The 12389-nt window shown below is 36.0% G+C and overlaps 7 protein-coding genes and 1 non-coding gene across 8 annotated transcripts; 3 read left to right on the top strand and 5 right to left on the bottom strand.

Moving 5' to 3' along the window:
• Positions 1-200: 200 nt before the first annotated feature.
• SPC34 (Spc34p) lies at positions 201-1109 on the bottom strand (the record flags this gene model as incomplete). Its single annotated transcript, XM_003954858.1, has 1 exon — positions 201-1109. One exon carries the CDS (start codon positions 1107-1109, stop codon positions 201-203), a length of 909 nt encoding a protein of 302 aa, XP_003954907.1.
• Positions 1110-1289: 180 nt separating this feature from the next.
• KAE1 (tRNA N6-adenosine threonylcarbamoyltransferase) lies at positions 1290-2450 on the bottom strand (the record flags this gene model as incomplete). The annotated part of the gene is made up of 1 exon (XM_003954857.1): positions 1290-2450. The coding sequence occupies one exon, from the start codon at positions 2448-2450 to the stop codon at positions 1290-1292; it is 1161 nt and encodes a 386-aa protein (XP_003954906.1).
• Positions 2451-3415: 965 nt separating this feature from the next.
• On the bottom strand, positions 3416-3488 carry KAFR0Atrna3K. Its single transcript has one exon. It is a non-coding gene; the product is annotated as a tRNA-Lys (tRNA).
• A 2164-nt stretch (positions 3489-5652) lies between these two features.
• Positions 5653-6426, top strand: KAFR0A03350 (uncharacterized protein; the record flags this gene model as incomplete). The annotated part of the gene is made up of 1 exon (XM_003954856.1): positions 5653-6426. The coding sequence occupies one exon, from the start codon at positions 5653-5655 to the stop codon at positions 6424-6426; it is 774 nt and encodes a 257-aa protein (XP_003954905.1).
• An 877-nt stretch (positions 6427-7303) lies between these two features.
• On the top strand, positions 7304-8449 carry UTH1 (SUN family protein UTH1; the record flags this gene model as incomplete). The annotated part of the gene is made up of 1 exon (XM_003954855.1): positions 7304-8449. One exon carries the CDS (start codon positions 7304-7306, stop codon positions 8447-8449), a length of 1146 nt encoding a protein of 381 aa, XP_003954904.1.
• A 387-nt stretch (positions 8450-8836) lies between these two features.
• SHB17 (sedoheptulose-bisphosphatase) lies at positions 8837-9655 on the bottom strand (the record flags this gene model as incomplete). The annotated part of the gene is made up of 1 exon (XM_003954854.1): positions 8837-9655. The coding sequence occupies one exon, from the start codon at positions 9653-9655 to the stop codon at positions 8837-8839; it is 819 nt and encodes a 272-aa protein (XP_003954903.1).
• Positions 9656-10210: 555 nt separating this feature from the next.
• UIP5 (Uip5p) lies at positions 10211-11464 on the top strand (the record flags this gene model as incomplete). The annotated part of the gene is made up of 1 exon (XM_003954853.1): positions 10211-11464. The coding sequence occupies one exon, from the start codon at positions 10211-10213 to the stop codon at positions 11462-11464; it is 1254 nt and encodes a 417-aa protein (XP_003954902.1).
• A 28-nt stretch (positions 11465-11492) lies between these two features.
• Positions 11493-12206, bottom strand: KAFR0A03310 (uncharacterized protein; the record flags this gene model as incomplete). Its single annotated transcript, XM_003954852.1, has 1 exon — positions 11493-12206. One exon carries the CDS (start codon positions 12204-12206, stop codon positions 11493-11495), a length of 714 nt encoding a protein of 237 aa, XP_003954901.1.
• Between the last annotated feature and the right edge of the window lie 183 nt (positions 12207-12389).

The raw sequence follows: 12389 nt of genomic DNA, 5'->3' as shown, positions 1-12389 counted from the left end.
CTTATCGCATGGCGAGACAAACTACAAAGTGACATATTTGATCTCGGTGAAAGGGTTAGTTTCAAGAAAAGCATCGACCATGCCATCTTTGGTTCAGACATCCTGGAAGTGAAATTGTTTATTGATTATTTAACGAATATATATTGTTCCTTTTCCTTGTGTTTACTAGTAGAACACAAATTTTATAATAAAGGAAGCACTCATTCTGTGGTTGAGTTTTCGTTTATCTTTGTTGCTTCGATGTTTTTAATTTCAGCTTCCATTTCTTCTATTTCCCTTCTTTTCTTGGCTATCAATCTTGAAACGTCAGCAGAAGGAGAGATATTATATTTCGTACGGGTTTGTTGCTCTATTTCATTCTCTTGTGTCTTGATTTCACTTCTTAGCATATTTGTTTGAGAAACTAATTCGTTATATGCTTCTTGAAGCACAACGTACTCGTCTTTAAAATCAGCCAAGGACCATAAGTTGTCTATTTCGTTCAGAACCTTGAATATTAAACTGGATGAGAAATCCTCTACAAACATTGTAGTTCTTCTTTTATTGCTTTGTCCCGGCGTAGAATCATCTTCTATAAAAACACTTCCATTCTGCAGTGCATGCAACAATCGCGTAACTTCCTCATCATCTTTAAACTTTGAAAATAACAGTTTGAAAGCACCGGTAGTATTATTAGATATTTTTGTTGATGTAGCATTATCCACATCTAAGAACATATTGTTCTTTGTTCTTCTCCTTTTATTTGATAGTTCACTGTCATGTTGTTTCAGATAAAAGTCCTTCGGAATTTGAATGACAGGATGTGAATCAATGGCTCCTAATCTTCGATTTCTCCTAGCTCTTACATCGCGTTCAGTAAGATGATCAAATACCCCTTCCTTACCATCTCTTCTTCTTAATATTCCATCTTTTGGATCAATTTTGAATAGGGAAAGTTCCTCTCTTTCAATACCATCTCTAAGAAGTTTTGTGATTCTTTTATCTTTGTCAGATACGATATGATGTATTACTGCGTTGTGAAAAATTCCTGGAGGTTTGAACTTAAGTCCAGATAGAGAGTCCACCGCATGGTTGATCTCATTGATACATGAGTTTAGAGATTGGCTCATCGCTTTTCGTGCGGTTACGTGCTATTTAGCATATAATTGTTGCTACACGTAAATTTTAGTAAACAAAAATTTTCCCCATAAAAGTTCACTGTTTATCGAACGAAAAAAAAATTGACGAGACCTCGACTATTATGCAAAAATATGATTTAATATCTACAAAAGATAACTATATGGTTTATACTACTCACGCCAAGAAACGTAAACTTCGTCAGTTCTAAATTTCTGTGTAACAACAGTATCTTTCAAATCCTTGATAACGTCACCCATTCTGTATTGAAGCAAACCCGCTTGAGCAATCATTACCCCATTATCGATACAGAAACGTTCATCCGTTGCATGGACCCTCCCATTTGCTCTATCGCGACACATTTGTGCCATCATCTCCTGTAGTCTTACATTTGACCCAACACCACCGACAATTAAAACTTGGGAAGCATTTACATGTGCCATTGCCCTTTCTGTGATTTCAACAAGCATGGCGAATAGGTTTTCTTGTAGTGAGTAACACAGGTCCTCCACCGTCACTAGACCTTCACCCGTTTCCTGGTCGAATAGAAGCTTGTTCTTTTTATTTTCTTTGAATAGATCTTTGGCTAACGAATCAATATATGCTAGAATACCGCTCATGGATAAGTCCATACCCTTTACAGTATATGGCAATTGAATTAATCTATCTTTGTTTTTACACTGTTTAGCTAATTGTTCAATGTTATAACCTGGCGAAGGAGCATTAGAAATTTTCAGTGTTCTGGCAAATCTGTCCAGACAATTACCTATGGCAACATCCAGAGTTTCACCAAAAATTCTGTATCTATTTTCTGAATATGCAATTACTTGAGTGTTACCACCACTCACATACAGAACAACTGGATTTTCTGCCTTAGTAATTTCTCTACCCATCTCGATGTGGCCGACACAGTGGTTCACGCCGATTAGTGGGACATCCCATAGCAAAGAAATAGTTCTTGCAGCAATAACAACTGAATGTAGAGGTGCTCCCATACCGGGTCCCTTTGTGAAACATATGACATCGATATCTAGTTTTGGATCGGTAAGTTTAGCCTCCTTGATGGCACGCTTGATTATTCTAGTAACCCAGTTTCTGTGATGTCTGGCCGTATCACGAGGCAAAAATCCCTCACCTGGTGGGGTAATATATGTATCTCTAATATTTGATAAGATTTCAGCTTTGCATATATGAGAGTTATCTCCCGATTGATGGCTTGCCAGGCGCGGATGTTTCACCACGCCAACGCCTAGTTTGTTGGCTGACCCTTCCAGACCAATAGCAATATAATATTCACGATTATTTTTTGGTGGAATAGTGTTTAAGTTGACCATATTGCCGCTATAAAAAGAAACGTGGTAGATATTTTGTGGTCCCTTTTAGCTGTATAGTCGAGGTCATTCACATCAAATTTTTCATTTATCTTCAACGAAAAAGCGGTATAGCAGAAAATAAATTCATGCTGATATTGAAATGAAAATAGAAGACAATATAGCTCTCTAATAATTGTGTAGAGGATAGAACATATAGCTTTTTTGGGGGTTACAAGGATTGAATAGGATATTTTCATCTGGTAAAATAGTTGGAAAGACAGAAGCATCATTTAATTATGATGTTCAAGAATATTTTCTCCCTCATCGAATATTATCAGATAGAAATTACTCTATGCAAAGCTATCGTCCTATTACTTCTGTATGTATTTGATTTCTTCTGTTCAGCTAGCGACAGTGGACTTCAGTTTGTCTCTCTCAGATTCTACTTAGTCCGGATTATTCTTAGAATAATATACCTTTTGTCAGAGTTTGGCCGACACAAGATCCCAAACGTGAATAATTAGAATCTTAATTCTTAATGTAGTCTACCTTCTATAAAGTTCGGCTAGGTTACAGAACTATGAGTTTACGTGAAAAATATTTATGGTATAATGTTACTAAAATGTTCTATGATAGGCATTTATCAGGAGGTGCTTATGCCACGCCCAAGTTGTGAGAGATATAAAAGAGTATTCATAAGCTCGAGCTAGCGATATACGGAAACACTTTTGAACATAGATGTAAAAAATTCCAAACGTATTTCTTATTTATTGAGGAAACGTAGGGTTTATACACGATTACGCCATGTATTTTGCCTCGCATCGCTGTGAATGTCTGTTTCTTATGTGACAGGGTCTGCAAGGTACGAGATTTCTGTTTATATTACGATTTCTTATGCTTCTTCAAAAAATATAGTTACCTACCCCAGTCAATTGAGTGCTATTAAAATTATGTGTAATCATTAGTTTTATGAGGCAAAAATAGAAAGCCCTGTAGGGGGCTCGAACCCCTAACCTTGTGATTAAGAGTCACACGCGCTACCGATTGCGCCAACAAGGCTCTTTTTGTTTGATTATTAACAACAAAGAAACTCCTTGAAAGTACATTCTCCTATCATGTGACATAGTAGGACTACCAGTACTGCAGGAATGTCCAAGCAACCTAAAACAAAGTGAAGCACATAACTACTCCTCATTTAATCGCACTGTAGGACCGCCGGAAATCCTCATGTCCCCTCAACTTTCTAAGGTGATCTTTGACCTAAATACCAAGATACGCAAGTTTCTTTATAAACGCAACGGCTTACGACTATCATCTGTTGGTTCTAGCAGGTTCTTCATAAAGCTAAATATGCTTGTGTAACTCTAATCCTGAGCTATCGGGAATAGAGCAACAGGCTTAACCTTACATAACTATCTAGGGTATCGGATCAAAAGCCCTTCAGAAACATACAAATATGGCTGAGCCATCCACATAATCTGCAGAAGAGTTCTCTCGTAAACATATGATAGAAAAAGGAACAATAATCACAGCAAGCGATTAAGTATAGGCCAATACATTAGGTGTATACGCCCAATCAACTATTATTCAAACCTAACTTAAAAAGGGACATATCTTACAAATACTTTTTTTTGGATCTATCTATTGTGGATTATTTGAATTTACTTTTCTTAATTCAACCTCCTCCATCCTGTTATGAGGGCTTTATTTTGATTTAAATAATAGTTAGAACATCTAGTATCACTTTAAGTATTGCAGTGGGAATTTTTTTAATAATTTTCCTAGAGCGGTTACTAAATACAGTTCTGTTCCTTACACCGAATACTCCTAGAGTCAGGTGGAGGTTTGTCACCGCCATATACCTGATTGGCTTTTGATGGGATTAAATTAAAAGAAGTTTTAGTGATTTTCTGTCACTTTATTTTCAATTTTAATTTTCGACCAGTTAACTAAAACTCGAGGTTTGGCTGACAGTAAGCATTCAGTGAACAACTGTAACTGTTGGAATAGCGCTTATAGGCATGAGCTTTTGTTTGCTTTTTTTTCAAAGATAAGTTTTGGGCACGTAGCAATTTTTGAAAAGCTATTTACATAGAATTTAAACTATCCAACCTGCACTAGTTTTGAAGTCTTTTTTTCTTGCAATATTAATTAAATACGATTCATGGGCTTTGAACAATGCTACTAGTCCAGTATTTTCTTTTTTAAGTGTTTCTATTACGTTCAAGCACGATGTGAACTAAGAAAGTTAAATCTCTAGGATAAAAACTAAAAATTTAAGTTAAAAAACTTGAGAAAGATCACTGTTTATGCTATAGCATGAATAATGATATAACGCAGCCTGTTGACCTCAATTTCCACTTCTACACAATTTTTGATTACGATTGAAAATTACTTGCACTTGCAAGAGCTTGTTCAAAAATATATGGTTACGTGGTTATGGATCTCTATACAGTGAAAAGGGTGGTACTGGCAGTAATTTTATCTACAGAGCCGTTTTAACCTTGCTAATAAGCCTCATCCAAATTCTGTGAAGTTTTATTAGTTTTCTACAGATAGCAAGGTGGTTTTTCCTTTTAGATATTAGAAATAACCAGATTAAGGCGAAACTAAACCAAAATATAAACAAAACGTCAAAAACATTAAAAATTGAACACCAGCCCAAAATAGGGTGCATAATACAATAACTAACCATATTATGCTCCTTTGCAGTGTCAATATGTAGAAGAGCTATATTTGGTGCGTTGCACTACTTGACATAAATGTATATTCCTTGTCAATTTTTCTTAAATTAGAATATACAATGTCGGAATAGATTTTCCTTTTTAATTGAGTTAGCTCGTTATTTACATCGATTGCTACAAGTTCTTGGATTACTAATTCGTCCAGGAGATGCTATGAAGCGATGCTAATTGCTCTGAACAAGATATACCAATGTTTTGAAAAGAAATGATTAAACTTGAATGTGAATAACACCTATATGTTCATTGATGCAAAAGTCTCAGTCAAAGGTTTAAGGAGTATAGAGAGGCCCCAGAAGATTGTATTTTTTTTATTATTGTCAACTTGATTTACCTATTTGACTCTCGGATAGTTCAGGTTCAGGGTTTATTAATTTCCTTTTCAATTTAAAAAAGAAAAATATTCAGTTGAATACATAAAGCGATGAGAGAATACTTGTTAAATAGTACCATTCTACGTTACTTTATAGAATGATAATGGTATGAATGAGACAAAAGACTACGCAAATGAAGATACTCAAGCTGAGGGACTGATTTATTCCAGACCCATCTACCTCTCCAGGGTGAAGAAGGAACGGATTAGCAAGAAGCAAGAGAAGAAGGCAAATCCCAAGGGAATGAGGAAGAGAACTTTCAAAGTAAGAAAAGCTGCTCATTTCGATAGGCATTTACACTTTGTCAATATAGAGACCTCATATCAAAGTTGTTCGAGAAGTGCTGAAAGCAAATCAAACAGCAACAAGCATCAGGATAGTAAAAAATACTACGAATATGGTGAAACCATTTCAGGTTACAAATTTATTGGTGAAGAGAAAGTCAGGTCACAGCCAGTTGCGGATCCCGCTCATTTCTTTGAAGACAACGAGGTAGAAAGGGAAACAAGAGAGACTACCCTTCTATTTGATGTAACGAAATCAACAAAGGATCTGGATTTCATAAAAAAATACTGGAAGAGCTATCATAACGGCAGTATCAGTAGCAGCAGCTCAAGCGTATTGCTTCCACTGTATAGATATAATAGCTCATTGGCTGAAACTAACATAGAACAGATAACGACGGAGTCTGTTAGAACATTTTATGAATTGAGTTGCAATGCCGTACGTAAAGACTGGGAAACATTATTGAAAAAAGAAAGAATAAGATGGCATCCTGACAAATTCAGCAGGATTTCGCCTGAAACAAGCTTAAAAAAAGTTACAAAATTGTTTCAGATCATCAACCAGTTATGGGAAATTACAAAGTCAACCGGTCGTTAACTTTTTTTCTTCTGAAAAGGTAAATCGTGCAGGTGGAAGAAACTAAGGTCAGTCTCCACGATGTTCTCTCTCTTGCCATTCATCTTTTTTTTACTTTAAATTTTTTTGCATATCTCTATTTACGAATGAAGCAATTATTCTAGGCACAGAGCGGGTAATTTTAACCGGCCTGAAACTAAAAGCTTAATTGTATTTCTTTTCCTTAGATAATGCCTTTGTTGAAGATATCGTTTCTTCTTTCAGTTGAAACTCCCCCGGAACCATCTGCGAGCTGTCGTTTCTTTTTTTTTTTATCTTAAAGCACACAATGAGAAAGGCTAATTACATGTCCTGATTAGGCTTAATTGCTTTTTCTGACGAGAGATAGCTAAGAAAACTACGCAAGTGCGTGCTAAGGCCGGGTTGTCTATAAAAGGTCTTTAGAGCCTCCCGAACAGAAAAGAAATTTTTTTTTCCAAATCGGGCCATTTTGTTCTCCGTCGAGCTCTCTGTGAAGACACGCACTGTGTGCAAATTTCCTTTTCGAGCAAAAGAAAAGTGAGGTTCGAGAAGAAAAAGTTTCCCAAAAGGGTCAAGAGAGTCGAATGATCACGGTTTCGGCTTCGACTATATAAATACAACGACATGTTTACACCATAATGGAAAAAGTTTTTGTTTTGCCCCCGTTGTTGATCTATTTTTTGGTATATAACAAATACTTCTTTTATCTACTATTAAAAGTTAATTCAGTTAAGAAAGCAACACTTTTTTAAACCAAGTCACTCATTTACAATCAACTAAACAAAAAAGAATTTATTCTCTTTAAATTTTACCTTCGTGTATTCATTCCTTCATTTTTATTTGATCCAACTAAAAGTCTTTCCTTAACGCTAATTCAATGAAGCTTTCCAATTTAATTTTATTGTCAACTTCTGCTGTTGCCTTTGCTGCTCCAGCTGGTCATCGTCACCATGAAAAACGTGATATCGTCACCGTTACTGAGTACGTTGACGTCAATGGTAACTTAATCGGTTACAGTGACGGTTCTGCAACCACCATCGCTGCCGCTGCCACCGGTGCTACCAGTGTCACTTCCGCTTCCAAGCCAACTACCACTTTAGTTGGCGAAGCTGTTTCTGTTGCTGCTTCTACTGCCTCTTCCACTACCACTTCTTCCGAGTCTTCAACTACTACCACATCAGTTTCCACCTCTACTTCTACTTCTAGTATTTCTGGTGACTTAACCGCTTTCGAAGACCCAACAGTCGAATTCCAAGATGGTACAATCGCCTGTACTGACTTCCCATCTGGTCAAGGTGTCATTCCCGTTGACTGGGTTGATATGGGTGGTTACACTTCCATCATGAACTTTGATGGTGACACTTCCACCACTTGTCAAGACGGTTACTACTGTTCTTACGCTTGTCAAGCTGGTATGTCCAAGACCCAATGGCCATCTGAACAACCATCAGATGGTAGGTCTGTTGGTGGTTTATACTGTCAAAATGGTTACCTATACCGTTCCAACACCGATACCAACTACTTATGTGAATGGGGCCAAGAATCTGCATCTGCAGTCAACAACGTCTCAGAATCCATTGCCCTATGTAGAACCGATTACCCAGGCTCCGAAAATATGAACGTCCCAACTTTAGTTGAAGCCGGTTCATCTCAACCAATCTCTGTAGTTAACGAAGATACTTACTACATGTGGGAAGGTCAGAAAACCTCGACTCAATATTATGTCAACAACGCTGGTGTTTCTGTCGAAGATGGTTGTATTTGGGGTACTGAAGGATCTGGTGTTGGTAACTGGGCTCCAGTCGTTTTAGGTGCTGGTTACACTGACGGTAACACTTACTTATCCATCATTCCAAACCCAAACAACAAGAGCGCTCCAAACTATAACGTCAAGATTGTTGCTACCGATGGTTCTACTATCAACGGTGACTGTTCTTACGTTGACGGTGTCTTTTCTGGTGACAACTCCGACGGTTGTACTGTCACCGTTACCTCTGGTTCCGCTCAATTCGTTTTCTATTAGTCGGTTTGAATAATACCCATTTCACCTTTCATTTTCCAAGTTTTACGTTTTTTTTAAATATTTTTTGGTTTTGTTCTCATCCAAAAAAATATTAGTGTACTAAGATTAAGAAAATTTAGAAATAAGACACTTTCTTTTCTTCGTTTTATTTTCTTTATTTTATACCCTCTTATTTACAGCTATGATATTTTACAGCTATATATATGCTTTTTTTTAAAATGTAATTTTAGTTTATCTTTTAATAACGGACACTATTCTGTAATACAAATGTTTCTTTTTTTCTTTGTTTCTCATTACTTGAAATGTTTAAATAATTCTATAAAAATTTAAATTATACATGTTTTCATAGGATCAATTTGTCATGAAATATGTATTAAATCTCTTCTATCACAGCTGACCGTGTTGAGATTCTTCTTCTGGAGGAGGTGGCGAAATAAAGGCACCAGCTAATTCCAAAGCAGGTTCGTCAATGTTGTGATGGGAATAGGATAGGACACCGATACCACCTGCATCTAATAGGAAAGAAGGATTGTCGATCAGATGTCTGTAATTTTTCAAAGCTATATATGGGACACTGTCATCATTGTAGGAGTTTGCGTTTGCCAATTCCTGTTCAGTCTCACACTGTTTTTCAACACCAAGTTTAAACCAAAGGGCAGCAAAGTAACGTAAAGCATGTCCATGAGCAAATACCATTATATCAGAGGCTATTCCTTCAGCTTGGTGCTTTCTGTGTAGATTTTGGATTCTAGAGATGACTCTGGAGAGTCTTAGACCGATTTGTTGGGTTGTTTCACCATTTTCACATCCATCTCTCCAGATATTCCACTTACGATCTTTGTCAAGGCCTCTTGATTTTCTTAACTCAATAATTTCCTTAGTTAATAAACCTTCGTAGTCACCGTATTCCCATTCTCTGAGGTCCTCATCAACAACAACATGGATTTTCGATCTCTGTTCTTCAGTTAATGGCTTTAAAACTAGTTCAATAGTTTGTCTGGCACGAGTTCTTGGTGAAGTAAAGATGTAGGTGATATTATCAGGGTTGATGAACTGATTTCTGAAAATAGATTCACCGGTTCTTAGCATTTGGTTTACACCGAATTCTGTTAAAGGTAGATCAGTTAGACCGGTATATTGTCCGGATTTCGACCATTCAGTTTGACCATGTCTGACAATGACACATCTTGGGGTAGGAACAGTCATTTCTATATGTTTTTTTAACAGCCTTTTCTTTCTTTGAGATGAATAATTCATGTTAAATTCAACATCGTCATTGACCGTTTGATATACCGAAAATTTTTTCATTCGGCCAGTAAACAAATCCTATAATTAGAGAGAAGCATTATTTTCTTAATAAATATAGCTCATCAAAATCAAAGTAAACTACTAACCACGAATCCGTTAGCTTTCTCTACAATTAGTTTATTCACGATTTTTACAGCTATTTCTGGCCTTGGAACTTTTGCCTTGTGGCGTTCCAAATACATGGTAGAAATATCTTTAATAGCAAAATCGATTAACACCTCACTTCGTTTGAATTACGCTTCAGATAAAAAAAGACTACAATGTACTAGTTGCTCATCCTTCCACGGCATTATATAAATGTTTGATAGATACTGTTACTCTGTCATCTACTGACAAAGTTATCTGTCGCGAAAAAAAACAGCTTTCGAGGAAAATCTGAAATTATAAAGAAAAACTGGATCTGTAAAATGGTATATTTTGCCGGTAAGACTTCACTGTGGTTGAGCCACAACCATGAAACAGAATGCTCCCCGCACAAAACTTTTAATTGCAATTGTAATATCGTTTCTGTTCATATATTTTCATCAAAGTCCGCATGTTATTGTCCATGATAACGCATATCAAGAAAACGTTGATTCATCGTCTATCATAAAGCAATACAATGATGATGCATCCCTGTCAAACCCATTCTTAGATAAGATAAATAAACGCTGGTATGTGGACGGTGGTACGAAAATAAGAAATACGGGATCGATAAAATTAACAGATCCAAATTCAATAAATGAGTACGGTGTCATTCTCTCTAATGGCATAGGCGACAATATAATAAATGATTTCGAAATAATATTCAATTTCAAAGTTTCTGACTTCAAAAATAACAATGAAGGACTGGCCTTTGTGATTAGCTCTGAAAATGGGTTCATATGGAAAGATCTACATGGATCATTTGCCACCAAACAATATGAGATTCAGTCAGGTGGTGTACTGGCGAGTGATCATAGCCTGATGGGATTCCCACGTAATCTTCCTGGACTAGCAATAATAATTGATACATTAGTCAGTGACTCTAACAGCAGAATGCTGGTTCCATTTATGGACCTCTATTTAAATTCAGATCCTAAAACACAATATTATGATTTGGGCACCGATGGGATTCGAAGTACAAGTAAACGGTTAAACGAGGACCATATTAAACTTGATGAACAAATAATAAATGGCGAGTTCATAAAACTTCGAATAATCTATATGGAAAGTATAAGCTTTTTAAAAATCGATGCTCGACATAATGGTGCATGGAGGGAGTTATTCAGAAGTAATGACAATTTGTATTTACCTAAGAATAAAGGTACTGACCAAAGATATATTGGGATGGGAGCATTGAGTGGCAGAGGGACGGCAGAATTATTTAGTATTGAAACCAATGAATTTCATTGGCAAAATCATGATGAATCTATGGAGGAGACATATGCATACGCGAAGGAGCTTGAAAAATTCTTCTTAAATGAATATGAACAGTATATATCCATTGAAAAGGATAATTTCGATGAATGGAGAATTATAAAATCACAACACCATTCACAGCGAGATAAAATAAGCGGTCATCATATTTACTTTAAATTCTTTTGGAGATGGTTTTTTGGCGTAGTAATACTATTGTTGCTCTACTTGATTTCACTATACATTAGAGTGACCAAGAGACATTTAAGACGTTTAAATAGAAAAAAAGAAAAACTGGTAATCTATTACCAACATGAATTTTTTTCTTAAACTTAAATATAGTATATAGCATTGAATATCACGATTTTATTGTCATTATCGAAGTTATTGTATGTGAACTGTTATGTCTCTGCAGGGGCATATACTTACTACTCGTAGCAGTAGCAGACATACTAGTGTTACAAATGGAGTTATTACTACCATTAATTAAGTTTTGTCTACCCCTATCTAATATACTGGCAGGAGGTATTGCCATGATACTTGAATTTGTTTCTAATGTTCTTATTGACATAACAGTTGGTTTCGTTGATTGTATGGAATGAATATCAGAAAATGTAGAAGATTTAACCGATGAGGAACAAAAAGATATGAGTGGCGCTATACTTGCATTATCCTGTATGATGACCGATGATTTAGTCGTCACTCTATCTGGTTCATTATCCCATTGTAGAAACTTCGTCGACTCTACAGATTGTAAATCATTTTTGGATGATTTTGTTACAATGGGGCGTAAAGATGAACTTATTGTCTTGGTTTCATTATGACGATAGCTTATATTGGCTTGTGGTTTCTGCCTAGTTTTCTTATGGTTGGAATTGATATTATTTATATCCTTTGTAGGTTGAATAAACTTCTTCATCCAGTGAGAAAGCTTATTTTTCTTAGTATTATTATGAATATTATTAGTGTTACTGGTAGGATTCCTTAAATTTGGTCTATTTTCATTAATTTTGGACCTTTTATTGGTCTGAATGTCACGATGATCTTTCGGTATTTCACAGTCAGTGGCCATTTCTATAAAGGGGAGGAATTATGATGGATCGATGAATTGAATTTCAACTTTATGTATATAGGATTGTATTAACTATTACTATTGGAATATCTTTTTTTTTTTAAATTGATTTTCTTTTTTAGATTTCCAAAAGAGGCTGCGGGCGGGCTGATGCTGATGATCGAAATGACGACAACCAATACA

The sequence above is a fragment of the Kazachstania africana genome, chromosome 1 (genome assembly GCF_000304475.1).
Source record: "Kazachstania africana CBS 2517 chromosome 1, complete genome".
In the NCBI taxonomy this organism is placed as follows: Eukaryota; Fungi; Ascomycota; class Saccharomycetes; order Saccharomycetales; family Saccharomycetaceae; genus Kazachstania; species Kazachstania africana.
The sequence above is the reverse complement of the archived record's forward strand: the minus strand, read 5'-3'. Positions and strand labels throughout refer to the sequence as shown.